Source organism: Diorhabda sublineata, chromosome X (assembly GCF_026230105.1).
Source record: "Diorhabda sublineata isolate icDioSubl1.1 chromosome X, icDioSubl1.1, whole genome shotgun sequence".
Classification (NCBI taxonomy): Eukaryota; Metazoa; Arthropoda; class Insecta; order Coleoptera; family Chrysomelidae; genus Diorhabda; species Diorhabda sublineata.
The window spans coordinates 5,733,153-5,761,033 of record NC_079485.1 but is presented as its reverse complement, the minus strand read 5'-3'; the positions used below and the strand labels follow the sequence as shown (position 1 = coordinate 5,761,033).

The 27,881-nt window shown below is 29.1% G+C and overlaps 3 protein-coding genes across 4 annotated transcripts; 1 reads left to right on the top strand and 2 right to left on the bottom strand.

Annotated features, from left to right (window-relative positions):
- Positions 1 to 66: 66 nt before the first annotated feature.
- LOC130450877 (poly(U)-binding-splicing factor half pint) lies at positions 67 to 20,612 on the bottom strand. 2 transcript variants are annotated; one of them, XM_056789579.1, is made up of 11 exons: positions 20,379 to 20,612; positions 19,986 to 20,313; positions 15,835 to 15,894; positions 15,196 to 15,356; positions 14,180 to 14,226; positions 3,256 to 3,600; positions 2,604 to 2,845; positions 1,385 to 1,662; positions 986 to 1,230; positions 738 to 910; positions 67 to 597 (listed from the first exon to the last, which is right to left on the bottom strand). In XM_056789579.1, the coding sequence occupies exons 1-11, from the start codon at positions 20,430 to 20,432 to the stop codon at positions 488 to 490; spliced, it is 2,043 nt and encodes a 680-aa protein (XP_056645557.1). In that variant the 5' UTR covers positions 20,433 to 20,612; the 3' UTR covers positions 67 to 487. The 2 variants fall into 2 exon arrangements, with proteins under 2 accessions (XP_056645557.1, XP_056645556.1); XM_056789578.1 differs by lacking the exon at positions 14,180 to 14,226 and adding an exon at positions 8,462 to 8,520.
- Positions 20,613 to 20,972: 360 nt separating this feature from the next.
- Positions 20,973 to 26,001, top strand: LOC130451270 (histone-lysine N-trimethyltransferase SMYD5). Its single transcript, XM_056790180.1, has 6 exons — positions 20,973 to 21,095; positions 21,870 to 21,997; positions 22,260 to 22,490; positions 23,356 to 23,636; positions 24,130 to 24,376; positions 24,509 to 26,001. Exons 1-6 carry the CDS (start codon positions 21,063 to 21,065, stop codon positions 24,714 to 24,716), a joined length of 1,128 nt encoding a protein of 375 aa, XP_056646158.1. The 5' UTR covers positions 20,973 to 21,062; the 3' UTR covers positions 24,717 to 26,001.
- An 11-nt stretch (positions 26,002 to 26,012) lies between these two features.
- On the bottom strand, positions 26,013 to 26,960 carry LOC130451271 (probable NADH dehydrogenase [ubiquinone] 1 alpha subcomplex subunit 12). The gene is made up of 3 exons (XM_056790181.1): positions 26,759 to 26,960; positions 26,583 to 26,701; positions 26,013 to 26,277 (listed from the first exon to the last, which is right to left on the bottom strand). The coding sequence occupies exons 1-3, from the start codon at positions 26,851 to 26,853 to the stop codon at positions 26,072 to 26,074; spliced, it is 420 nt and encodes a 139-aa protein (XP_056646159.1). The 5' UTR covers positions 26,854 to 26,960; the 3' UTR covers positions 26,013 to 26,071.
- Positions 26,961 to 27,881: the final 921 nt, after the last annotated feature.

Below are 27,881 nucleotides of genomic sequence, written 5' to 3'. Positions count from 1 at the left end.
TCTTTAATATGAATCAGGAGCTCTATCAATTTCCGGCAAGGTAAGAATAAAGTTTAAAAAAAAAGGTTTGAAATTCAATATTTAAACTTTATTAAAAACGAACAATTGTTACAAGTAAAGAAATTAATTTACAAAAGAGTGGCTAAGCAAATGTTTATATTCACGTACAATCAGCTACATTTATTCATAACGTATTACCAGACATTCCCTTCACACACTCCACAATTTCAGTAGAAACGATCCATTCTACTAATTGATAAACATTTACATAGACTTAGATCAGAGGGATTTTGCTTCTAGGAAAATCCCAGAGTGAGTCCTCAATGGGTGATGACACTTGCCTCAAGCCACCCACTCACTGATAAATATAAACAATAAGAGGTCATGCTAATAGTTTAAAATATGTATATACGTTTTCATAGTTCAAACTAAAAATTAAAGTTACAGTTCACTTATTTACAATATGTCTTAATCATTTCTTAGTATGTTAACCCGAAAAATCACTATGATCAAATAATGTTTGGTCATATAGTGACGCTTGCACCAGTCTTCCTCCGAAATATCTTCCATTTAAAGCGTCCCTCGCTTTTTCACTAGCTGTAATAATAAAAAATTTAAAAACAATGATAGTACAGGTTGGCCGAATTAAAGTAAAACTGACTGAATTGCTTTTTTAGACACAAATGTGGATCTAAGATATGTAAAACACAAATGTAACTTTTCATACTTATACTAACCGGTAGTTTCTGTGAATTCCACAAAAATTTTAACTATCACATCAGAATCGTCATCTTCTTCAGACTGTTTTTCATTATAAATTATAACTCTTTCAACTGATCCAAATTTACTACATTCTTCTTGAATTTCCTCCTGTAACATATCATCAACATCTTCTGGGCCTACCATGTTTCTGTAAATAATAAAAATTCTCTTCAATAAAACTTATTCCATACATTACTCCATACTGTTAAAGAAAAATACTTACCTGAGAATAACAATCCTAGAGTCGACTTTCCTCATTAGTTTCTGCATCACAAAGTGTCTGGCATTTTGGCCTTTTATGGACATATTTTCTTGCTGCTGTAAGGTTTGCGGTTCACTTTGGTCTAACAATTTTTTCTGCAATTGCTCTTGTTGTTTTTGTTGTGCTTCATGGACTTTTTTAATGGATTCCATTGATGGTGGTTGACTGATTGTAGGTGTGACTATTGATGGTGCGGGCACAACAACCTGGAAATAAATAAAATTTTTGCTATGGTAACATGATAAGTATGAGTGAAAGAAATGAAAAAAAAAATGGGATAAAGACATGTGCTTTTTTATATAGTGTGAATGCAAGATTCTTCAAATTTTTTTTGTAAATATCAAAATGATGTTTACTTACTTGTGGTGGAGTAATTATAGGTGTAACAATAGAAGGCTGTGCTGTTATTTGTGGTATGGCGATACCAGGAGGCGGAATAACTGCAGGTGGGATACCAGTTGTTGAAACTACAGTAGGCATTGTTACAACAGGTTGAGTAATGCCAGGCATTACTACTGATTGAGTCACTATCGCTGGAGAAGCTGGAGATTTGCTTAAATTAGGTAATCCTAGCGCTGCTACATTACTAGCTACTGCATCCATGGCTTGTATTTTTGCAGTTGCAGCTGCCGCAGCAACTAAAATTAAGCGATAATTAGAATAAACATTTTCTTATTGTAATCATAATAATGAAATTAGATAAGTATTCTATCAATGATTTAATCATACATCCGTTTTCTTTCTTAACGAGTTTGTTTTTCTTTGGGCGTTACATCAAGTTTAAAGTGAAACTTGTTATAAAAAGGTAATAATAAAAAGAGAACTGAATGAATTCATGGGTATACTAAGCAGACCATATACTTTGTTTTACAATCATAAATGCAAGAAAGGTACTTCAAAAAAAAGTTTGGAACAACGGCCACATACGACGTCTATAATATAAATAGTACTTGCTGATTACGCCAGTAATTTATTCAAAGTGGACTGAAGACTAACATGAAGATATAAACACTGATTTTTTGTATCCAATTCAAAAGTGTAAATGAAATCCCATAGAATTGATTTGGGCGGAAGTAAAATGGTTTATAGCAAGACATAACACTTAATTTGAAAAGAAGTGACATTAAAATCACACAAGTCCTAAATTAGGGTGACCATAATTTGGGACTTGTTCAAAGTGTGTAGGTCTCAAGTATCTGAAATAATGAATTTTGTAAGAATGTAACCTTGATGATTTTCACTCTAAAGAATTCTGTAATTGCAAATTTACTTTGCCAGTTTAAGAAAAAGTGTAGCTCTCACACATTTTTAGTGGTATTTATTCAAAAGAAAAAAACTGGAAGAAAACTAAGTTTGCATTTAACTTTGACACAAGTTAGCATAGAACGACGATCATCTAATTCCAAAATTGAAGAGATCGAGGTAAATTTTTTTTCTGGAATGAAGGGGCTTATTTTTAAGATCTCCACACTATTTGAAATATAAATCATATCAAAAAATTCTTTCAAAAACCGGAAAATCAACTTTGTCAAATACTAAATTATCTGAGTGTTAAATTTAATGAAATATAAGTAATTACCTGCGGCTGCTGTTGGTAAAACACTAGATCCCGAAGAAGGTCCCAATAATGCATTAGGAGGTGTAATAGCTCTACCAACTCTTAGATACTGGCCACCTAAATCAAATAAATTCATACTGGCAATAGCTTCGTTTGCAGCCTGGGCAGTTTCATATTCAATAAATCCATAACCTTTGTGTCTGTTTCCTGAACTACCTTGGGCAAGTTTACAATATATAATAGGGCCAAATGCTTCAAACACACTAAAATAAAAAAAATATAAATGTTCAGTTGAAAATACTATTAAATAATACTAAATAATAATCTTTCATAAAAACAATTCTCATAAAAATTTTTTGGATACAATAATCAAATAAACAGAAAATTCCCTTTCTTTATGCAATTCCATTAACCACGAGATGACTTGCTTTTAGTATATAAACTGGAAGTTCAGCAGTTTATTTTCGATAAAATGGTTATAAAAACGGGAGACAAAAGTGTTGATACAGTGGTAGGTCAAGTGTTTTCGAAATTCATACTTATTCTTAAATATATATTGTAAAATAAAATAATTTTTATTTTAACATTTCAATTACCTAATGAAAATTTCATATTCAAACTCTAATTAGTTTATACAATTTAAAATTTCATTATTACTCGACACTTTACTAACCTTTTGATATCATCTTCAACTAAATCTGGATGTATGGATGCTACATAAATTCTATTATATTGTTTAGCTTCTTCTTGAATTTCATCGATGACGTTTTGTGCCTGTGGCATGTTGCTAGGTCTTCCGACAACTTTAATATTTCTACCACCAATCATGACACCATTCATCTGTTCAAGTGCCAATTGTGCTGCCTCTGGTATTTCGTATTCAACAAATGCAAAGCCCTTATGTTTTTGTGTAACTGGATCCCAAGACATATTTATAGACTTAATTGGGCCAAAAGGTAGAAAAGCCTGTCTGATAGTATCTTCTTTCAACTCGAAACTTATGCTACCTACATACACCCTAAATAAAAAAAAATAAATTTAACAAAAAATTTTTTATTGTTGATTCAAATAAAATAAGTGAAAACATTTTATTATATGCAATATGAATTTTTGCTAGTACTAGGGTGTTTTTTCCTCGGAATATGATATACATGAATTTTTTCTATTTTGAAGCTGGGTGTAATGAAGAAAACATAGATGTCATGAAATACTTTGTAATTTAGTTGAATCTTGAAGGCTGCAGGAATACACCGACGTAATTGTAGCTATTAATTGTCACTAACTGTCATCTTTTTTGGTTGAAATAAGCATAAAAATATTATTTGATTATTTGTTTATTCTCTCTCTTGGTATTGATTCAAATTGTTGCTCATTATAAGGGAATATCGTGAAGGAATAATAAGATTGGATATTTGGAACATAAAGATGATCAAAGGAAACTGGATGGATTAAAGGAAAATAAATGTTTGAATAATCCACTTTATTTTCACCGCCTCTAACCCAATATTTTATTCCTGAAATTTAAGTAAGTAGCTAGTAATTTCCCAACATTATTTGAATATAGAAACTTGAAATGTAAGTTGAACAAAAATATTTATCACGAACTGTTTTCCAAAATCAAAATATTTTTTTTACTTATTACTTATATCAAAACTACTAACGTTAGATAATTTTTTTTCTATAAATTATGTATAGGTGAGGAGAAAGACATTAATTTAAGGAATGAGCAACTTACTGTAATATGGTTATCTTTATTTCTTTTCTTCTTTCTATTTCTGCGTTTCTTTCTTACAACTACGTAGATTCTTCTTTTCACAGAATTAAAGCTGATAAAAAAGGGGTATTTATTATTAAATCCCTTTCAAGTATTCTATGAACTGCGTTACTAATGATTGTGAAATAATAAAATATATTTTTCGAATCTTCTATTTCAAATTATACTACAGAAACTGGACGTTTTTACTATTATATTATTATACTATTATAGTAAAAAATAATTTTATTGTTGATATAGCAGTTTGATGAAATCAAATCCATTATGCAATGGAAATTTTATTCCATGACTAAATTCCGTTATGGGAAGTTTGGTTAGGGATACATAATGACTGTCTTTAAAACACACTTACGATCCTTTAAAAATCAGATCTTATCAGCTAGATAATCATAAGTCGGAGAAATAGTTTCCTCAACAACTTCTCTAAAAAAATAGCTCTCATCATTTTTTTAAGGATCAGAAAAGTTTAAAAGTCTGGTTGAAAGGTATAAAAATCTGAACTGCTGTACTCCTCCAAAAAATATTGTTAAATATGATTTAAAATCATTTGAAATTTGCCTCAGGTAATATTGAGGTCCTCCTTAAAATTTCCTGACAACTAGCTTCGCTTCCTCAATTTTATAGCGTTTCGATCTGATCATAATCACAAAATTTTTGCCTGTCGCTTTTTTATTGAAGAATCAAATGTGATCTAGTTGTACCTTTTTCTCAAACTCAACAATTCCCTATTTCACTTGAATTTGAGTCAAAATGAGGATTGATTAGAACTATTTAGACCTTCTTAGGCCTCTCCAGAAAAAAATCTGCTTAGGAGACATTTTAGTTTCTATCTTTAGAACTGAAATGCTTTGAATCATGCCATCTCCACTTTCAACTACAAACCCACAGGTCAATTACTACTATTATTACAATAAACTGTAAAAGTAATATTTTATTATCATGGCATATAGCCAAAAAAGTGTTTTTTTTGCAAGTTTCATATTTTGCATGATTTATAACATTTATTATTGGAAAAAGGATGATAAATTGGTTTACCCATCTAATCAATTTGAAATAATTATTAAATAATATTCCGGGGTAATTTTGTAAAGAAACAACATTCAACAAAATCTAAAATTAACAATAACGAATCTTTTGGAAAAAATAATAATCAATTAAATTCTTCCTTATCATTAGTACCGCCGTGTGCACCAATCGAACAGACTTTAACTTGCTAATAACTATATTGAACTCCTTCACATTAAGCTATACCACATTAAATGCTTCTACGTGAAATATTTCAGTTTTTTCCAACCAAATTATAAATGCTTTTGCTTATTGCGAACTAACTAAAGGAAATGAAGTCATTTCATTATATATTATTACAATATATTTATAAACTCCTAAATTTTATGCCAAAACTATTGTGACATATATTATGACACAAAGAGTTTGACTGAAACTAAGTGTGAATTCTGAATTATTTGTTGATTAGATCCCAACTTAACCTGCTGATTTCCAAGGAATCCGAAAAATAGATCAACTTAGAATCAGCTGATTTTAGATTGGGTGGTAGCTTAACCAGAGAATGATCGAATGAAAATTGAGATAAATTTACGATAAACTTTATCTATAGCTAAGAAGTGAACAATAGATTGGAATTAATGGTTGACGTAACAAATTTCAGTTCGAAATGATGCATAATTAAATCATACCCTTATTTACTTGATCCGTAGTTTTAAATAGAGTTCAGTATAGAATATTTTCAATATAAATTTAAAATGAAATTCTAGTGGTTTTCTAGGTTCTCTATTTTTTCGATATCTATTTTCAAAATACCAAAAAAGTTATGCACATGTTGTTTATATATATTGAGTTACAGGACATTCTGACAGTTGTTATCAGACTATTTTAATGTGAGAACATTTATTTAAACATTGTTGTACTACCATAATATACTTCGTAAAAGTTACTGTTATATATTTCAAATGACCCTTTGGGATGATAAAATGGCTTGGGACTTTGTATATAGATATGGATTTTGGTAATGGAAACAAAAATGATGTTTATAGTAACTTAATCATTTAGTAATTGCAATTTAGCATTAAAAATAAATGTATCAAATAGCCATATGATAACAAGAGAAAACATTTGTAACTATAAGATTCTATATGAATCCTCATAATAAAATCCAAAAAATATGTACACAATTTTGGTGTTTTTGCTTTTATTAATTTTATTTGCAAGCATATCAAGTCAGGTTCAGAAAATGTGAACAAGATTGGCGGTTAACACGTGAAACTACATTAGTACCTTTAACAAAGTTTGAATAGTAAATTGATCTAAAAATAGGGTATTTGCTTGGTTTGGAAAAAAATAGTTTATATACAACTTTTATTATAAATATATATTCTTTGATCCGATACTTATAATAGAAAAAGAATTATTGATAATTCAAAAATTTTGTAAGTAGTTTAAAGATTTCAGTAAGGCCGCCATATTGCGTGACGTCACAGGTATAAAGTAAACACTGAACATATGATACAAAGTAAATGCCACAGTTATTCTTTCGATTATTCTAAAAAAAGCATTATTAAACTTTGACTAGTATATTAATAGTGTTTTGTGCCAGATATAAAAATACCACGATCAAAACACCTGATGCCAAGATATTCGAATATAGTACAACAAAAATGGTTTGAAAGTGTTTTGAGGATCCTGCGAGATGTAATTATTTTTGTTGTATCGTTTTAATGAGTTAATAAATATTCATATTTAACTTATTTTAATATTTTATAGTAATTAAGTTTATTCTTATATATAGAAAAATGTTTTATTTATACGTAACTAATAAATAAAAACTGTATTACAACAGCACTCGCTACGTTGCTGGCAACGATAACCTCGTGATCATCAAGCCGACAACTGCTTAACGTTTTTATTAAACCTATGACGTCACAACTGAAAACTATTGAGAATCGATTTCTTATGTAGTAAAAAATTTGAAATAAACAAAAAAATAAAAACTTTAAAAAATGCATGTACCCTATTGTGTTTTAAATGCAAATATTACATAGGTAAGTATATTTAAAAAAAAATTTCATTTCCTAAATCAGATATTGAATTACCATTTTTCAAAACAGATTCTAGTACAGTCAAATGTAATTTTTGTTATCTCGGATGAAACACGACGAAGGACGAATTTAGTTTAAATCAAATTAAATTTGACTTACATTGATTTAAGTACAGAAGATAATATGGTAATAGATTAAAGAATTGTCAAATGATTGCTCGTAGGGGCAAAATAGATAAGATGTTTGTTAAAATGAACTAAAAACATGAGAATTTTGAAAATAAAACTTATTTAAATCAAATATTATAAGGGATAATATAGCTTCTGTATTTGGGAGATATTAGGGTATTACTCTTATGAATAGAAGAACCATAAAATGTGCTCTTTACATTCCATAGATACTTGTACCAATTAGAAATTATGTACTTTCTTCCGAGCACATTCAAACCCTACATCAGTAACAAAAAAAAATATTTACTATCAATCTTTTTTAAGTCATTATTACAGCAGAAAGTATAATTTTAATTCCAGATTTATTACAGTCAATTCAAATTTTCTTTTTTGATATAAAGGAAAAATTTATATAACATGATTACATAAATCCCTCTTACAGGCAATTTCAAACTTTCAATGAATCAAAACGAGGGCAATAATAGCAGATAAATTAAATGCTTGTAGTTTTTGTTTACCTATTATTTAAACTTGGTTATACCAGTACATAATTGACATTAAAAGTTTGGATTATTGAACTCGTTATTAATAATTTTAATTATATACTATATAATTGCTATTTAATTTGTTTCAATTGTTTCTCGAGATTCTTTGGTGCAATCGATGGGTATAAATATCGATATGGAGTTATTTTACTAAACTTAAAACTAATAAAGTTAATATATACCCCAGAATATTATATTTATGTAACCTAAATTGCTAACAACATTTTGCTGCACTTTGTAAAAAAATACAAATAAAAAGAAAACAATAAAAAAATATTTTATAAAACTTGGTTAAAATTTACAAAATGCAACAAGAATGTAAACATAGAGTGCTAACCTGCACATGAGGGCGAGAGCCTGCTGCCTCTGGATAAGATTCCTTTGACTAGCCTCTTGCTGCAACAGAGGACAACAGTCACGTCACTACTTTTTATAAAATCGGTTTACCCTTTTGACCAATACTTGAAATTTGTTGACAAAAAACATTGTTATTTTTTTCATTATTATAATAATTGATTTCTAAAAAAATTCAGTCTTTTAGTTTATAATGATAATTAAAAACAAATCCAAAATATATATATATATATATATATATATATATATATATATATATATATATATAAATGTATTTTTGAGAAAGATTGCAGTTATTTCATTAAGAAACTAGACTTTGTGATTAATTTGGAGCATATTATACATAGTGATAGACACAAAAAAGAAAAACAGTTAATAAATCCTTATCTTCGTAACTTTAGAGGATTAGATAAAGTGGGCAATGACAAGGAAAGCAGCAATGAATTTCATTTTGAATTAGCAGAGACGTAAAATCAAGAAAAGAAAATCGGGGATAGTTTAAGTTTGTTTAATTTAAGGTGTTTCCAGCTTTTCCGCCTTTTTGAATAATTTTTAAGGTCGTTCGTTAAAAAGCTGGTGGCGTCCAATTTAATATTAGTACCAGTTGTTTAAATACTTCAACTGAAGCCGAATACTACTTCCTGAGGAAGAGTCTCCTGCCAGGGAGATTAAAGTTATAAATTGAAACCCTTGAGATGATGTAACCAAAACAATGATCAGTGTGTGATGAGCACGTGAACATTTTGGGCGAAGCGTGGCACGGCATCGTTATTGCACGCCGCAATAGTTGAAGAAGCCGTTAGATCAGGTGTAGTACAGGGACGGCATCGTATTATCGTACTGCAGTGAGATTGTTTATATTTATCTGTTGTATAATTTTTCATAAACATGCCTGAAATGGGAACAAATGATGAAATTGTTGACATTAGCTATACTCCGCCTAAGAAGAGATCTAGAAAGATTCATTTTAACGCTAGCGAAAAATAAACGATGCTGAATTTTTATAAAAATGAAATGCAAGAAAATGATGACAAGACTGTTGATTACGTTATTTCCAAAACGGCAAATATTTCGGGAGAACCTTCTCAAGGTTGAAACCAAAGTGTGGATTATAGACATTGTCATTGATGTGAAAGTTGAGCCCCTTATTATAAATGTTGACAACGGTGGAAGCTCAATGTCTTCTGATGGGAAATAAGAAAATGTGTTTCTTGAGGTAGAAAATGAAGATTTTATTTTAATATTCCAATAAGAATTAAGAAATTAATGTATAAAATTCGGTAAACATCTAACCAACCCTCAGTCCATGTTGACTCATTATCTCCACTGTTTACCAATGAAAACAATGAACCGTAAGCATAAATGCATTTCTATTGGCCGAAGCTGTATGTAAACAATTTCAGCTTGCGATAAGCATTGGCGTTCATAAATTTCTTTAAATAAATAGAGATATGGGCGTTCTTTATACCATAGGCGAATGACGACAATGAAATTGCATAGTGTAGTGAGAATAAAGACAGGTATGAATTTAATAATAAAGATTTAGATACACAAACAACAGCAAGTTATTTTAAATATATTCGAATGTTTAAACAAAGGAAAATATTCAGCAATCTGATAATGCAATCATAATAATAATTCCTGAATTAACTAGAGTAAATAAATTTTCTATTTATCGGGTAGTCACATGGTTGAGACATTTGAAGTAATACAGCAAAAGGTAGCAAATTATCCAGTAGAGAATTATACCAATTTAGAAACATTGCGCAAAGTCTTGTCAGCATGTGGTTTTAAACACAAAAACTGAATAAACGGATAGCAGTAACCGAATCGTCAAGGATCGTTCGAAGGCGTCAGATAAAAGACTACCGAAGTTCTAATAGACACATAATTTATCTAGATGAGACATGGTTTGACAGTCACGATGTAGTAAATTTCGGTTGGGTTGACAATAGTTAAAATTGCTATTTGAATGGGCCATGTTCTGAAGGGAAACGCATTATAATCGAGCACGCTGGAAGCAAAGACGGTTTCGTGCCTAATGCTTTATTAATATCTGCTAAAAAAACTGCAGTTGATTATCATGAAAATATAACAGCAGAATTAAATGGTTAAATGAACAACTTTTACCTAACATTCCACCACAATCAGTCATCGTTATGGACAACGCGACAACTCCTCAAGATACCAAATAGTAGTAGTAACAAAGTTCAAATTTTAGCATTTATGACTGAAAAAAATATTCCTATTCCTGTCAGCGATCGTAAAAAAGGCTCAACAAACAAAGAATTACTTGTGAGGCAATTTATTATATTGAAAAGCTTTGCGAAGTACAGGGTTATACTCTTGTCAGATTACCTCCTTACTATTGCATATTCAACCCTATAGAGCTAATATGGGCAAACGTAAAATCAGAATTACGAAAATGTCAGTCTCCAAAACTGAGGAAAGAGGTTGTAGAACTCGTAAAGAAAGTTTTTGCAGCAGATCGCCAAGAGCTTAGGAAAGCTTTATAAAGATACTTTGGAATTGAAATGTTTTTTTTTCTTTTGTTTTATTTCCAAAGAATTTATTTTCCTTTATGGCTTTTGCTTTGATGCGTTGATCCGTTTTACAGAAAAAACGGATGGATGGGGTACAAAAAGGGCTCAATTCAAGTCAGGTACCCTGTTTAAACCAAACTCCCTTACAGGCAGGTACATTTTACTCGTCTATTTACGTTTTATAATTTAATATTAAGTTATAGCAAGTTAACGAGGTATAATAACGATTTTTTCCAAGTTCCAAGTAGGACTACAATTAAGTGCATTTGTCTAGCAAAAGATATACATATTTTTAAAAGTATTTATAAAAATAATAAATTTATAAAATGAGGTAACTACGCCTATGGAAGATAGATAAAACAAAAATGTCGGCAAGGGTTTTTATAATCTGCTATAATAATAATTTCGCATAACTATTTATAATTTATATCAATAAGCTGTATGAAGCCGCAAATTTTTTGTTAAGTGCGGTCCTGTTTTATGCTCGGCTTTGAAGTTTTCAACCCTGATCATTTGCTCTATGCGTGGATATATTTTGGTTTACTATTTTTCTTTGATAAATAGACTTAAGTATCCAGTTACCGTAATAGTTTGTGTTTTTTTATTACATTTCATTTTATTAAAACAATGTGTTTTTCCCAATGGAAAAGCTCCTTTTGCTCTTTGAAATTAGGTCTTTTTCAAGGTAATTAATGGTAATAGATTTCTGTTATTATTGTGATAATCGTTTTTGTAATAATAATTTATAATTTATATTAATCTGCTGTATGAAATCGCAATTTTTTGTTAAGTGCGGTTCTGTTTTATGCTCGGCTTTGAAGTTTTCAACTCCCAATCACGTGCTCTATGGGTGAATATGTTTTGGTTTACTTTTTCTTGAAACTTATGTTTTCCTACCACTATAATGACTACTTTAACTTCGAATAATACACGTTTATACATGTTCACGAGAATAATTATACCTACTAGGTGTATATTTATTTATTTTGGTAAAAAAGAAGCTGTCCAGTTATTACGGATCTGATAAAAACGTAATAAATCTTGCTTAGGTAGCGTTTTCCAAATATAAAACGGACAATAAAAAAAATTTGATAAGAGAAATGTGGAGAAGTTTTGAATTTGACGCAACTGAACAATTAACATAAGGAAACCTAGTAGAATAGGTCAGTACAGTGTGACCCTTCAAGATTGGAACGTAATTGTGAAAAATAAGTCGTTTATCGATGTTAATATTTTTTTAAATCATTTACTCAATAATAAAGAGAAGATATATAATATTCATTAAAGGCTGTAATTAAGAAATTATTATTATTAACACTGTTATGACGACTATTATAGTTAGAAAACTGTTATTATTCCAAACTTTACGTTTACATTGTATATTTTTTGTAATAATAATTGCGCATAATTATTTATAATTTCTATTAATAATTTGCAGTATGAAACCGCAAAATATTTCTTAATTTCGGAGTGCGGTCCTGTTACACGTTCGGCTTTGGCATTCTCAGCCCTGATCACGTACACCATGCGTGAATGTTTTGTTTTAATATTCTTTTTCCATAAATAGACTTTAGATAAAAACGGAAGCAACAAAAATAATGTTCTTTTGTTGTGACAGTAAGACATAAAATAATTGCAAAAATAAAAGTCTGGTATGGTCCAAAAGGAAGCCGAAAAACAATCAAAAACTTCTAGAAACACGAAAATTGTTATTTCAGTTTAATTAAGTGGTATAAAAATGTTATCATTAACATATGTATGGAAAATTTATGGGGACGAAGATACAATAAAAGCATATCCAAAGAACTTTGTGGATTAGAAAATTGACAGGCAAGAGAATTGCTTTCAAGGTACACAATAGGTATTGATATTTGAATTAAATTTTTGTGAGTGCATCATGATCAGAATTGTTCATATATTATTAACAAATTGTACATGTGATCCAAACTATAAATGTTAATATGAAATACATTGATTTGATTACTTTATATTGGTCACAAGATACTATGACACATTATGTATGTGCGTATAGTAATAAAATAATTATATTCACCATAAGGTATTATATGTATGGCCATTACTCATGATGAGTGCGAAGTTCTTTATTATTGTGTTTGTTTTATATCGTTCCAAAGTCCGTTTATCAAATTATACTCACATTGATAGGGCAGTGAAACTGCGATGTTTTTATTGAGTAGTTGATCATATAAGAAATAAATGAATGAACCATTATATTTTTAATTCAACAAAATTGTGATATTATTTCAAATTTAAGTTGCAAGTTGATTGGCATAATGCTGTTGGTTTAATCCACGTCGAATGTTCACGATTTCATTCATTTTTTTATTCAAAATTAATTTTTCAAGTATTTTTTAACAATTCAAATAGCACTAGTATGACAACACATTTAACGTCTGATAACCAACAAGTGACCAAACGTATATATTATTTGCTTGTCGCTATTCGACAAGTGCTTTTATAAAGAATTGAAAATGAAAGAAAGCAGGAAAGGAAAATCTAATGACGTTGCTGAAAAAAAAAAAACAAAATGAAAATCTGAAACATTCTGTTTCAATATTTTATTTCAAAAATAAAACAGCCAATGATAATTATCCCATTGCTGAAAAAATTAGACACTCAAACAACAATCGAACAATCAAGTATTTTCTTCAAGAATGTGATTATTGAAGACAAAAATCAGTTTCAAGAATTTTATCAATTCATGATCCTAACTTTTATGTTGGAACATGGAAATTTAGCTGCTTCAATTTTTTTATCAATTTTTTAAATAAAAACGTAGATAATTGGCAATTATTTTTTAAAATTGAAATAACCATTTAAATAATATATTAAACTATTATTCTGTATTGTCTCTATTTAATATGTTGGTTGTTTAAAGCAATAGAATAAAGTGGATCTCTGTGTCCTGAATGCTTTTTATGAGTTTTACTAAAAATAATAATAATAATCTTTTAACTATAGAACAAATACTGCAATTTCAATAACATTTGAAGGAGAAGTTACAATGTGTTTTGTCATCAATTTAAATAGTAATTTATATGTATAATTTGGTTCAAAAGGGTTATTTTGACGCAATAATAATGGGGGGCGAGCTCTCGCCCCCTAGGCGGGCGTGTGCGGTACATCTACACACTAACCTGCACATTAATACTAGTACTTGATGTCTCTGGAAGGTTTTATTTTTCTGTGGAGTAAAGTTTCATTAATTTATTTTTTAAAAAATCTGTTGACAATTTAAATTTATTATTCTCGTTCTATACTATTGGGTAAATACCTTAACAATTTTAGTATATTATTTGTGTAAAAATTTCTCTTGATTCATTCTATTCAAACATAGAATAATTTGATGAATAAACCATAAAAGTAATGAAATAAAACAATTGGTCAATAAACAAGTGTGAAACAAAAAGAAAAAAAATGTTCTGAAACGATGTGGAAACAGGAACTGGTCTCATAGCAGAAAAACTGCTATACAGTAAAACAACCCAAAAATTTACAAAACTGTAGTCAAGTCTAAACATAATTACTAAGCAAACAAGAGAGAAAATCCCTAATAGGAGTCAAGTCTAAACATAATTACTAAGCAAACAAGAGAGAAAATCCCTAATAGGACTAAACATGAAGAGTACAGGCGAAGAATGCTCAAAATGAACAAAAAAATACGGAGCACAAGTAAAAACCAATAGTAGGATGCCAAGTAGATAGGAAAGATTGAAGAAATGGTGAGATGAGATATAGAGAGACTAACATCAAATATATACATAAATCAAGGAGAGAAAAATAATATTAGAAACCATATAGCATCGCGTAAAAAACTGGGAAATCAAAGATAAATCGATTCTAGTGAATGGATCCATTAATTCACTTCTCTAGGTTGGTTAATCTTGCACACAATGTTGAGCGGGTAACTTCTATCTATTTTCCCATGTATTTTATATGTAATGTCTGGTCCAATTAATATATTGTGTGTATATTTGGCACAATATAAATTCCAGAATTAAAATCGAAAGATATAAAAGTTTTGCGAGCACAGATGTCGTCCCACCATCAATAATTCTGTTTTATGACTTCCTTTACTGATGAATAATAAATTCATTCAACCAGAACGAGAACTAATAAATTTAATTTTTTGAATTGAAATAAAAAGAAATACCTGCTGTTGATATGCAATGGTCTGCTTCATAAGAACCATTCTAATACTCTGTTCCATTGCATATTTTTTTGCTTTACTAACGGCTTCGGCGTCTTCAGAAGATAGTTTTGGAAGTGAACCTCCTAGAATACCAGCTATGGTACTGCTACGAGCGCCAGGACCTATAACAAATAAAAGAATTAACAGATATTGAAGTAAAGTCAAACAAAGTCATACTTTTCAACTTTACACCATACAGTCCTCAAAGTAATTTCTTCTCGTTTGTGAGACTTACAGAAGTCTCTAAGTTATAATTACATAAGAATTCTCTAAGAGACAAACCATATGAAAAACGCACAAGATAAAATTTTCATCAACACTTCCCAAGCATTTCACTGGGTTTATAAGATCAACTTAAATCATTTTTATAATAAGTCAAGCAAATAAAGAATGGAGTACCTACTAGAATGTCTAGACAGTCTACCACAAAATGTGATTCAAATCAAAATTTATAATTTGCAAACTGTTAAAATTAACTACAAAGCGTGTAGATAAGAATGAAGACATTGCTGATTACTTTTAACCTATTTTGATGTAAAAGTTGAGTTGTGAATAATTTCAATAGAAACATGTAAGATATTTAATTGGGAAATAATTTACCTGTAATAACTTCTCCGATTTGAGTTAAATCATAGTTATACTCGTATCCAGCACACAATCCTAAAACAAATATAATTTGTTAACAACATAAAAAATGTACGTGATGAATGAGGGGATAAGATCTTCACAAACTGCAACGAATTAATAATTAGTTTAGAAATAAAATACCAATTTAATGAATTGTACTTATGAGACAGTAAGAGATTTGTTTGTTCACAAAAAGCATTAAAATTACGTTTTAATCGAGTCCATTTTACAGTTACAAGAATGACCTAGTAACATTTTAAAAAGGTATTTTACTCCCGACATACCTTTGGAAGTTACTATTTACTATCAAATTGCATCCAATTTTGTTACAATTTCCGATTTGCTACTGTAGATGGAAAAATAAATAGTCTTCTTGGCTTAATTTTAAAAATTTTGATACAAAGAAAGGACACGAGCCTATTTCATTAGATTATCTAATAAAGATATTCATTTCAACTTCACATCAGATATCTTTAGAAGTCCATTTCCAATTAATATAATGTATAAATCAGCTAACTTTAATAACAAAATATATATGTTTTCTAAAATAATTAATGATTTCTGATATACGAAACTCTAGATGAAATCTTATAAAGACACAGGGAGTTACAGCATTTGAAATTAAAGTTGGTCTCATGCACAGACGATATGTATAAAAAATACAAAATTGAAACTACCAATAGAAGTTTGTGTTACTTTCGAATATTCCCTCATTTAATTATTATCGTATTTATTCATTTTGGCTGATGAATACAGGTTTTGGAATGATCGGACATCTATTTCTGGTCCAAAATGACAGATAAACTTTTTAATAATTAGACATCCTATGGATATTCTTCTAACAGTCTATAATTTATACAGGTACCAACAGTTTTTATAAAAATAAAATTATTTTATATAAAGTTTAATGTAATTAGACTGGAAGAGTATTCATTTGACGAATTTCCACAACGCAAATTCAATAATCAATTATTAGTGAATATATCTCTGGTATGAAGAATTCAAAGTGGACGGATAAATTTAAAGATCTTTGGATACATTTGACAAAATCGGTAGTCGCCCAGGATAATCAAAGAAAATCGAGTAATACATCAAAAAACCGAAGCTTGATTTCAAGAATTCAAAGATATTTATTATAATGCTTTTACATTAATCATGTTGTTAATGTATGGTGCAGGTATTTATTTGAAAACTAGAAGTTAATGGTTGCTTGAAGAAATGAAAGATCGTATCAAAAATGTTCTGGTCCTCTGATTAAAAAAATGTCAAAATAAAAATATGTAACCTCTCACTATATTTTTGGTCATATATTTTAGATTGCAACTTGCATTATAATTAACTATTACACACTTACACACCATGATAAAATTAATATTATTCATAAGTTTTGGTTTGACAACAAGCCATATTTTTTATTTCAGTTTTACACCATTACCCATAATATAAAAGCAGCGATAGTCAGACGGGAATTTATTATTAGTATATAAAAAGGGAAAATTGAATGGACAAATAGAGATATCAAAAGAAGTGTAATGCCTAGTTAATTAAAAAAAATATCAGAAGCATGAATATGTCTCTGGGACTAAAATATCCAAGAAGCATTTACCAGTGAATAGTTTATTATCACAGTATTTAAAAAAGCATATTTTATGAACTCTTTGATTTTTTAGCAAAATTACTATTACTCATTTTTAGTAGTAGTGGAAAAAGCAAAAGCTCTTTAAATACTGAAATTTTGGAGAGTGCCTATTGCTAGCACCTCATCGGCGCCCATATTTAAAAATTAAACCAGTACTTTCAGTAGTAAACATGGTGTCCATAGATATGAGCCTAATTCGCCTTAGCGATAGTCCGCTTCTGGAAAAAGGTATACATTTAGTTTATCTGGAAACATGAAAATTGATACTCTGAGTTGTTTGGTATATTTCTATAGTAATGATGAGACTATAAAAACCGGTTTGGCATTGTTCTATGAAGAAAATATATATTACCATTATTACTAGCAACATTCATTCTTTGATTGCATTTATAAAATCAAAAAAAATTAATGGAGTCATATTATTTTTAGTTTTTTAAGAATCGGGTTCTTCTGAAACACAAAATAAAAACTAATAAAATCAAAAAAACAAATTATGTACATTTTTTTGAAGATCTGGCAAGTCGTTATCCATGGTGGCTCAATTCATACCTCTAGAAACCGAAAATCTCGCAATACGTAGCCCCTATTAGCATCTGGAAACATAAAAAGAAAATAGAGATGTCTAAGACAACCGGCATTTTCTTATGGGAATTACAGAAGTATTGTAAAAATATGAGTTTCATGTATCAACATTTAAAATCAACTTGGTGTAGATAAGTTTGCAAAGTTGATTATATAAATCAAGGTGTTTCTCAAATTGAAATTCATTCCTTATTAAATATACTAAACACTAAGGTAAAATATATAAATATTTTGATGAATGATCATTTTTATTTAAAGCACGGATTAAAATTTTTTTTTATCAAAGAAATATTTCAGCACAATTGGATTGACCGAAAAGTGTATTAATGGGGACATCTCCAGATCTTGTAATGGTACAATGAAATATAATCTTGAAAATGGACATACCAATTTCTGAATGAAGGGTTTACTTGTGTATATTTTAGCACCAAACCTTTCTTTTAATGACAAATCCCAAAATAAAATGATATGAGTTATTCATAATTTGTATTAATAAATATAACAAAAATTATAATGATAACTTCCATTCAGTAATAATTTATTTTCAAATTGCTATTGAACTCTTAAATGATTCTGGTCTTTACTAGCTAGAATAACAAGCCGTTTCAAATCAATACATTGATTGTGATTAATATACTTCAAGAATCCTCAGAAAAAATTCATCAAGGTACTCATTATAAAAAAACCAATATTGATATCTTTTGTATAATCATTCTCTTACAATGTGATAATAAAAGTTATTTTTATTAATTTACTGATGATCTACCCATTTTTTAAGCAGTTGACAAATGCTCAAGAACATTCCCAAAACTCAATTTCTATGGGAGTTGGGTGAAGTTTCCACACCAATAACACCACCAAGACACCAAAAACTTGAAACCATTTTAGTTCAACCTGATTATTCAAATATATGTGAGATAGTGAGTTTTATACATTCTATTCAAATCAAAAAGGTATTCATCACACAAGTAAAAATATATTATTAATTAAATTTTATTTGAAAGATTTGGTACAATCTCAAAGAAGCTCAGGATAATTCTTGGAAGTGGATTTCATTTAGTTGAAATTAAAAACAAGCAACACTTGTGGAATGTCTAATCCATTTAGCTGTCAAATTGTTTTTATTAAATTACACCTTAGCTTCATGGATCTGATTGTCTAATAATAGAAAATCTTAAATAATTAATTTAAGCTGACTCTTCATGAAAACAATGTCAATGTTTTATCTAGAAAATAAAATATAAATGTATATATATATATATATACACATAAAATTCCTTGAAATAATAACAGGTCAAAGACAAAAGACTGTGTATGTAATTCATATTTTCCATTAATGCAATGTAAAAAAAAATGCTATAATAACTTAAGCAGCAGTAGCAGTATTGAATGGTGGTTAATTCAAAATCCTCATTAATTGCTATTAAACTTCTTGATGAGATATTCACATGATGGTTAGCTTTATTTAAATTCTGAGATACTAACATTAAGATTAATTGAGCACACCATTTTCTTAAAGGAAAAAAAATATTTCATTAAGCTGGGATTTTCTCAAAGTGCAGTTACTAGTTTCAAACTTACCATCAAATGTAAAGAAAATAAACTTTCACAAAGGAATGAGTTTCAACTTTTGTGATACGGATATTTAAAACTGGCTTTGAAGCATATATAACTTTGTGAAATGTACAAATTACTCATACTTTTATGCATATTATTTATTTAGGTGTGTCTCATACCGTGTAGCTTACTGCTACAGTAATGTCACTAACCGCTATGCCAAGACTCCATTGAGGCAACCAGGCCGATCTCTTTCTGGAACATCTCAAGCAAGACATCTCACATTAATATCTTGTCACAAATATACAGTCTCTCATAACACAATAAAACTCAATTTCAAACTTACTTGCTGGATCAACTGGTATATCCGGTGTTTCTTCTGTTCCTGGAGCAGGAGGTTCATAATCCATGGAATCAAGTTCTGATTTAGGCTTACTTACACATTCCATTTCTGGAGTCCCTCCTGATTCTTGTTCAATAGGAAGGGATATTTGATGAGAAACGGTATCAACAGTATTTATTTGCATTGAAGGTAATGGAGGAGGAGGTATGCCCAATGTCTGGATGCCTGGTGGAATCATCGGCGGTGGAGGAATGGGAGGTAGAACTGATGGAGGTAAACTGGGAGGAGGTAACAACGGAGCTAGAGCATTAACACTCTGAGTTATTGGAATCTAAAAATATATTAATAACATTTGAAATGAAGGCATTTTTGTTGTTAAATTAAAGTAATACTTACGGATTTAGTCGATGTAGTCATCATGAGGCGTTGCTGTTGAAAAGAAGTCATCATTTTGTAATCAATTTTGATCAAAAAAAAGGAAAAATTTTTAAAAATAAAATTATTGTACACTTTACGTTAATAACAAAATGGCGATATTACGTATAGATTAAAATAACTCCATACTGTAATTCTCAGAACACTGAGTGACAATTATGTCTAATGCCAACAGAAGACAACGCTACTCTGTTCAAACCATAGATGAACAAGATCATACATCTAATTCGAGGTGGAAATTACGCTGGAAAATATCTTACAATCAATCAAATTTTTCATTTTGAGTGATCCATATATGAATGTAGTAAAAATTAATATCCAAGTTCTTAATCATAAGTAAAAAAGATCATTATATATCATCATTTTGGTAACATTTCTAAATAAATTTGATAGTAGTATTTATAATTTTTACAAACGTGTAGTAGAAAATGAGGATTACAGGTAATTTCCTTTAGACATAAAAGTATCTAGATATAGCTGTTATTTTTAATTAAACTTTTACTAATATAAAAACAGTAATATACCTACGTGCTTACACCTATTGTAAAGGCCAGTAAAGTGAAAATGTAACAGAAGAAGAATAAGAACCATTAAAATATTTAGTTGAACCCGATACGAAGCACTTCCAATTGTTTTAAGTTTAAAATGGACGTAGAAGTGCGGCATGATTTATTCAAGGTATGTTTTTAACACCTTTTCGAGTTTAAGTCATGTACCGAAGTGTTACATGTAATGTTATTAGCTAATATAAACTCTTTGAATATTTGAATTGTATTCATCTAGGTTTGCAATAGTATATATGGTTAGGTGAATTTATTTGTTTGTGGGAGTTAAAAAAACATTAGGTCCAATTTATAATGAATCACCAATGAAAAAAGAATAACTACTGCTGTACATTCTTTACATATATCTGAAGTACATACTACGATAATATCCAATTACCAACATGATTTGTGCATGCCCACTAGTTTGTGGAAGAAATACACCATATTTACACCAATATTTACTAACATAGTAATTGACTCCACAATTTGCATAATGAGCATTTCAGAAATGTTGACAACTTGATAGTGAAATGCATACGATGACTTATACTTATCAGAATTATTACAAATGATTGGGTTGGAATAGTGAGACATAATTTAATAGTAGTACATTTTATTTACTACCCATAAATGTTCTAATTATTTGTAATAATTTATAAAGAACATAAATATAATAATTATTAATTCTTTATCACAATTTTCTTTTTCAGTTGATTTCAACACTTTTTTATTCTGTTTTCATTATTTACATTCTTAGTCATAACATATTTTCACGAATCTTTTTATTAAGCTGTCAAATTAATTAATGTGTATAGATGTAAACTCAAAATACTAAAATAAGAGAAAAATATTTGTAGCTAAGAAGTAAATAAAATATTTTTTTATGGTACCAAATTTATGATTCTAGGGCAAAGGGGTGTATGCGAAAAAACCATTTTTAAAGGATAGTATTATTTTCCAAGAAGACCCTTTGGTATCTTGTCAGTTATCATGGAATGCAGCATATGGTTATTTGGCATGTGATCATTGTTTGAGGTGAGTTTATTGTTTCATATTATAATTTATCAGTCGGCGTCTTTAGTATTGAATATTTTTTTGTAAATATATTTGAGATAAGACACTATTTGCATATTATTTTTATATATTTTATTCACATTTCTTGCAAATTTTGCATGTATGAAAAATTTCCTACACCTTTGGAATCTAATGACAATGACAAGTTTTAAAATTCATTAAAGGTTTAATAAATTAGTTTTCAAATTACTACTTTTTGAAAATTTCATCAAATAACTTTCAGGCCTTTAGAAACAGCTCAAGAAAATGCTGGTAGATTATCTGGACAATTGGTAGAATTACCTTATCCAGAATGCTGCACAATTGATAAAAGTAAAATAACTAAGTGTCCATATTGTCCTGTGAATTATTGTTCAGAAGAATGTAAAATGGAAGCATTTGATCACTATCACAAGACACTTTGTCACGAAACAAATGGCTCTCATCCTTTAGAGCAATTGAATGAAGCTTGGAAGTATGTATTGAAATATTTTTTATTGTGTTTTTATGGTGTTCTTGAAATTATTAATATATTATTCTCAGAAGTCGCCTCAGTTAAATCATACAATAAGTGTTTGAATCACATTACAGTTAAATTTAGTTTTGTTTTATCACAAATTTTATCTTCATATGGATTTATAGTTGTTAAATACTTATTACTTTGCTTCAAATTAATTTTGATTGATTAATTAGCTGAAGAAAGCGATATCCTTCTGCTGAATTTCATCAAGACATGATCTTTTAAAATGTGGATATTATGCTAAAGTTTGAGCAAGTGCTTTTTCAGTGGAATTAATTTTTGTTAAAAAGAATCTGAGATAAAATAAAGGTGTATAGGTAGTGAAAACTGGCCAAGTAATTTGTTCACCAATATGTATAATGAATTTGTTTCCCCATCAACTACAGCTATACATGTTTATTAGAGTGGGCCAAGGTGGGCTAGCTACTACAAAAATATTGGCCAAGATGACGAAAAAAAAAAATTCTGGTAAAGTTTGAGCTCTTACTATCAATATTTAGAGGTACGCATTATTTTGTATTTAAATTACACAAAAGTTTTATTTGAATTATAATGTATTTTAACGTATTATTGTGCAGTAAAAAGAAATAGATATTGATGAAGGAGAAAACTAATATATTGTGTGTCCACATTATCAAAGATTAAGAGCTCAACCTATGCTTGTGCGGCAACAAATTAGGGTATCTAGCATTATACTGTAATGAAAACTTATAGTAATTGTCATAAAATACTATTACTGTTGGCTATAATCAAATTGTAATTCGTGCAAAATTATTTCAGTTTTTTATCTCCTATTCATGTTACACTTTACTATTTTCAGGAAAGTACATTATCCACCAGAAACTAATAGTATTATGTTAATAGCTCGATTATTAAGTAGAATACAACAAGCTTCCAATAAAGAAGATGCAATTGCACAAACCCTTGAATTTTGTCACACAACAACTGACAAATCTAAGAATTTAGCTCATAAACTTCTTGGAGAAAAATTTGTTAATCAAATATACACTTTGCATGGTCTATTGGTGGCTGCAATACCTAATGAGGGTATTGAACATCTATTAACTTTTGATGGATTCTTAAGTTTGTTGGCACTGATAGGTAAGTAATTAAATGCTAGAATTCAGAATCCCAAAGAACTCAACTATGAGATTGGACTAGTCAAATACGAAACAGAGATAAAAACCAATTGGAAATTATCGTGTGTAGTAGATAAAAATTCTGTTACTTTCTCTCTCTCTTTTTCACACTAAATTTTAGGAAATCTATAAATATCCTCCATTCCGTTGATAATAAATCAAATTCAAATGCTTCATCATTCTTTTCAAGTTGCAGATTTTTCATCCCTGATACTGTTTTTATTATGATACCATGACATTAATGAACATGCTACTTTTATATGTAGGTTCGACTTTACAGTTGTGTTTTATCTTTATTAATAAATTTAAGGTGAATCCGTTTTTATCTTTCATATATTCTGTATGCCTATTCTCACAATTTTTGTCGTTACAATGAAAGCCAAATCACAAAGTTTTTTGTCTCATCTAATCTTAACTTCTAGATTATTTGGATATTTATTTGTATCTTCTTTTAGGCACAAACACACAGGGAGTTGGCACAAGTGCAATAGCCAATTGGGCAACTAAAGCAGAAAATCTTTCTCTTGAAACTAAAGATAAAGAAGTTTTTGATTCATTCCTCGATCAACTCTACCAACAAATGGAAGAAAATGTTGGAGATTTCCTTAATAATGAAGGCGTAGCATTGTACAGACTTCAGAGTTGTTGTAATCATAGTTGTGATCCAAATGCTGTAGTGAAATTTATGAATAATAACCACAGGTATGTAAAAAACATGAATATAACATGCACTTATAATGATCAGAAATGTAACTGTTTACAATAGTGAGCATTGTAACTTGAGTTTAGTGATCACGTAATTAAATCATTTTATAAACAACTTTTTATTTACAGGCTATCTTTGGTTGCTTTAAAAGATATAGAAGAGGGTGAAGAAATTTGCATAAGTTATTTAGATGATTGTGTGTTAACAAAGTCAAGACATTCCAGATGCAAAGAACTGATGAACAATTATTTGTTTGTCTGCAGATGTGACAGATGCAATAATGAATCTGATCAACCAGATGAAACTAGTGAAGAAGATGACTCAATGAGTGATTAAAATACAAACCAAAAAATTATAAGAACTACTTCTTAGAGAAGTAGGCTAAATGTTGGGTTTAACATTCACTTGTGACATACTTTTTTAAAATCAAAGTAATATGTTTAACTAGTGTATAAACAATTGTTATCAACCCCTTTCATATCTATTGAAATTATATTGCAAAGCAGTTATGATAGTCCTATTTTATTATATAGTAACAAGGTTGCATGTTCATATTTCATAGATTTAATTTCAGCTGTTATTTTCCTGCTTAAACATAAACCGACCATTATCAATATTATGATCAATCATATATTTTTACATCTTATGAGATGTAAATCTCTCACAGAATTTATGAATAGACATCCCTGTAAAACTAAAGTCATAAAGATTAAATACAATTATCTACATATTCATGAGTAAACTGTCAAATTTGACTGCTCTCTAGTTTTACCAATATTTCAAGTCATTATATGTCTACTCTTAAAATTTAAATAGTCTGAAAAAATTTTTATTACAAAAAATCGCCCCAAGAAAAATTATACAGTATTTCTCATACTAGTTTTAATAAAATCTGTGTTGAGTTTTATGTTTCATAAATGTTAATAAACTTCAACACTGGCTTAATTCTGTTTTCTTCTTAATTGCACTGTGTTAAACCAAATTTAAAAGTCTTTGAAGTATCATAAAATTAAAACCCGAAATCGGGGGCTAAAACTGATTTAGTTTTTTGTTTCTAATTTATAATTTGGTAATTTTGTGTTGAAACACACAACAGAAACAATAATTATCGCTACGGGTATTACACAATATTATTGTCCCTGCTCTCATAAGTAATAAGACATTCTTTTGGTTTACTTTCTAAAAAGAAATCAAAAAATGGCAGCAGTAAAAGCTGCAGAAGACATATATGAAGATGATCTCGATTTTCTGGAGATTGTAAATATGGGTTTTCCAAGGCGAGTGTATAATAAAGCTGACCATTTATAAGGTTCAGATTTGAAAAGCCAACAGTTATTAACATTTTAGAGCAAATTGAGGATAGTCTCATGTCAATTTAGGTAAATAAGACAAATAGTAATATTCGTCTTATTTATATGGTTTAATATCAATGTGTCGGATACAGATCTATTTCTAGCTCTTTATCTTTCAATATGTTTTGTTTCAGTATAATTTTTATTTAGTATTCGTGCTTGAACATAAACAATGTTGGTTAGGTCAAATTCTTTCAGCTGGATAAGAATGAAGGTTTGAATTTTAAAACATGAGCAACTAAGATTTTTGTATTTACATACAAGTAAAAGAGTCTAGATCTGTATTTTCTACTTTTTATTTTTATGTAAGTATATACTACGAAACAAATACTCAAATAATTATTTGGGTGGGACCCAACCTTCAATTTTAGGTCTAGTGGTAGAATAAGGCATATATTGTCCTGGTGTTCCACTTAAATTTTCTGTATGGTCTGCCATCCATTTGTATTTTGGCCTAAAAGGATCTTTGTCAGGTATTAAATCAGTTTTATAATGTAACCATCCAAACCATTCTGCAGGCACTTGACTTCCATCATATTCTAAACCTAAATAAAAACATTTATTCATCTACTGAATAGTTACTGAAAAGTTTTTGTTTCATTTGATGAAATATTTGGTTTTTCCTACATAATCGTAATTGATCTTAAAAACATTTAGGGACACTAATTGAAAAACATTCACATGTTACTGTTACATTTTTACATCACTGTTCACCACATATACATTGAATTTTTCACACTTATTATCTATATACTGACTTTTCTTTATAATAAAAAAGTCAAACGTCTAATTAATTGAATAAAAACTTGAAAGTGAATCAAAGTTAGTTAGTTTTTTTTAATGTTTTTACCATAATAAGGAGCATATTCGACCCATCTATTTCTACCATAAAAGTAATTAGGATTTTCAAAATATTTATTTCCATATTTATCAGTACCAACAAGCGTTCCCGGTCTTAAACTATCCATTCTAAAATGCAAAATTTCTATTGAGAAAAAAAGTAATTACATAATATATTTCTATTACCTATAAAGTTTATAGAGGGATGCTTTAATACCCCCTGCATCTTTAATGGTTTTTAAGAAAGTAAATGCTCGATCTATGCCAAAATACTTGGCCATTTCTTCTTAATTTTTTATATTATGATCGTTACAGAATTAATCCTTCAAAAAATATAATTTCCAATGTCAATATTAGTCATGTTTAGATCTCGAACGAATGTGTTCCAAGTGTGTCCTTATCTTACCCTTAAGGTATGTTCTGTGGTGTCCTCCGGGTAATTTGGTTTGTATTAGTAGGAGTAGCCTATAGATCAGTGGTTTATGGAGTGAAACACCAGTGTTGCCAGATTCACGTAGTTTTCAGTAGACTAACAGATTCGAAATTTCAATTTACTAAGTTCATTTATGTATTGATTGAAAACATTTAAAAGAGAAATTTTGGTAAACTGTTGGGAAAATATGTGTAGCTTCATGTTTCCTGTTCTTATATTAATTAATAATATTTTTAAAAGTAAGCTTAGATAAAACCAAACAAAGAAAGAGACTTGCAACAAACAGTATTTTTCAGAACACCAAAGATGATTTGCATATTGGAATGTGAATGCTACTTGTCACTTTATTATTTTTCCTTATAATATAGCTTTCCACAATGTTTAGAATCAGAATAATCATTTATTTATTTGTTGATATTCATTCTATAATTGTTATATTTTATTTTCTTGCCAATAAATATCGGTTTTGTTTCTTGGCTGTGTTATCAGACATGTTGAAAAAAAAGGGAATAATAAAAATTAAGTTCCTTTTATTGGTAACACAATTATATCTTATTTATGCAACAGATCCTATTGTTAGTTTCTTTACATTATATGACGTGACAATGTCGCCCACAGAAAATCCCCTAAGAGTATGGGTATCTTTTGTCATTTCCACGGAGCTGGATAAAACAACACATTCGTTTGTCAGAGTGAATGTTATCTATGGTTAATGCAAGATGTCAATATATTTCTAATATAAAATTACTATGAAAAAATCATTGCAACCGATACATATTGCTTTACAAGAAAAAATTGCCAACTCAATATAAAAGAGCATTATCAGATAATTCAATGTTAAATATTTACAATGACCAAATGATATAGTCGATGCCC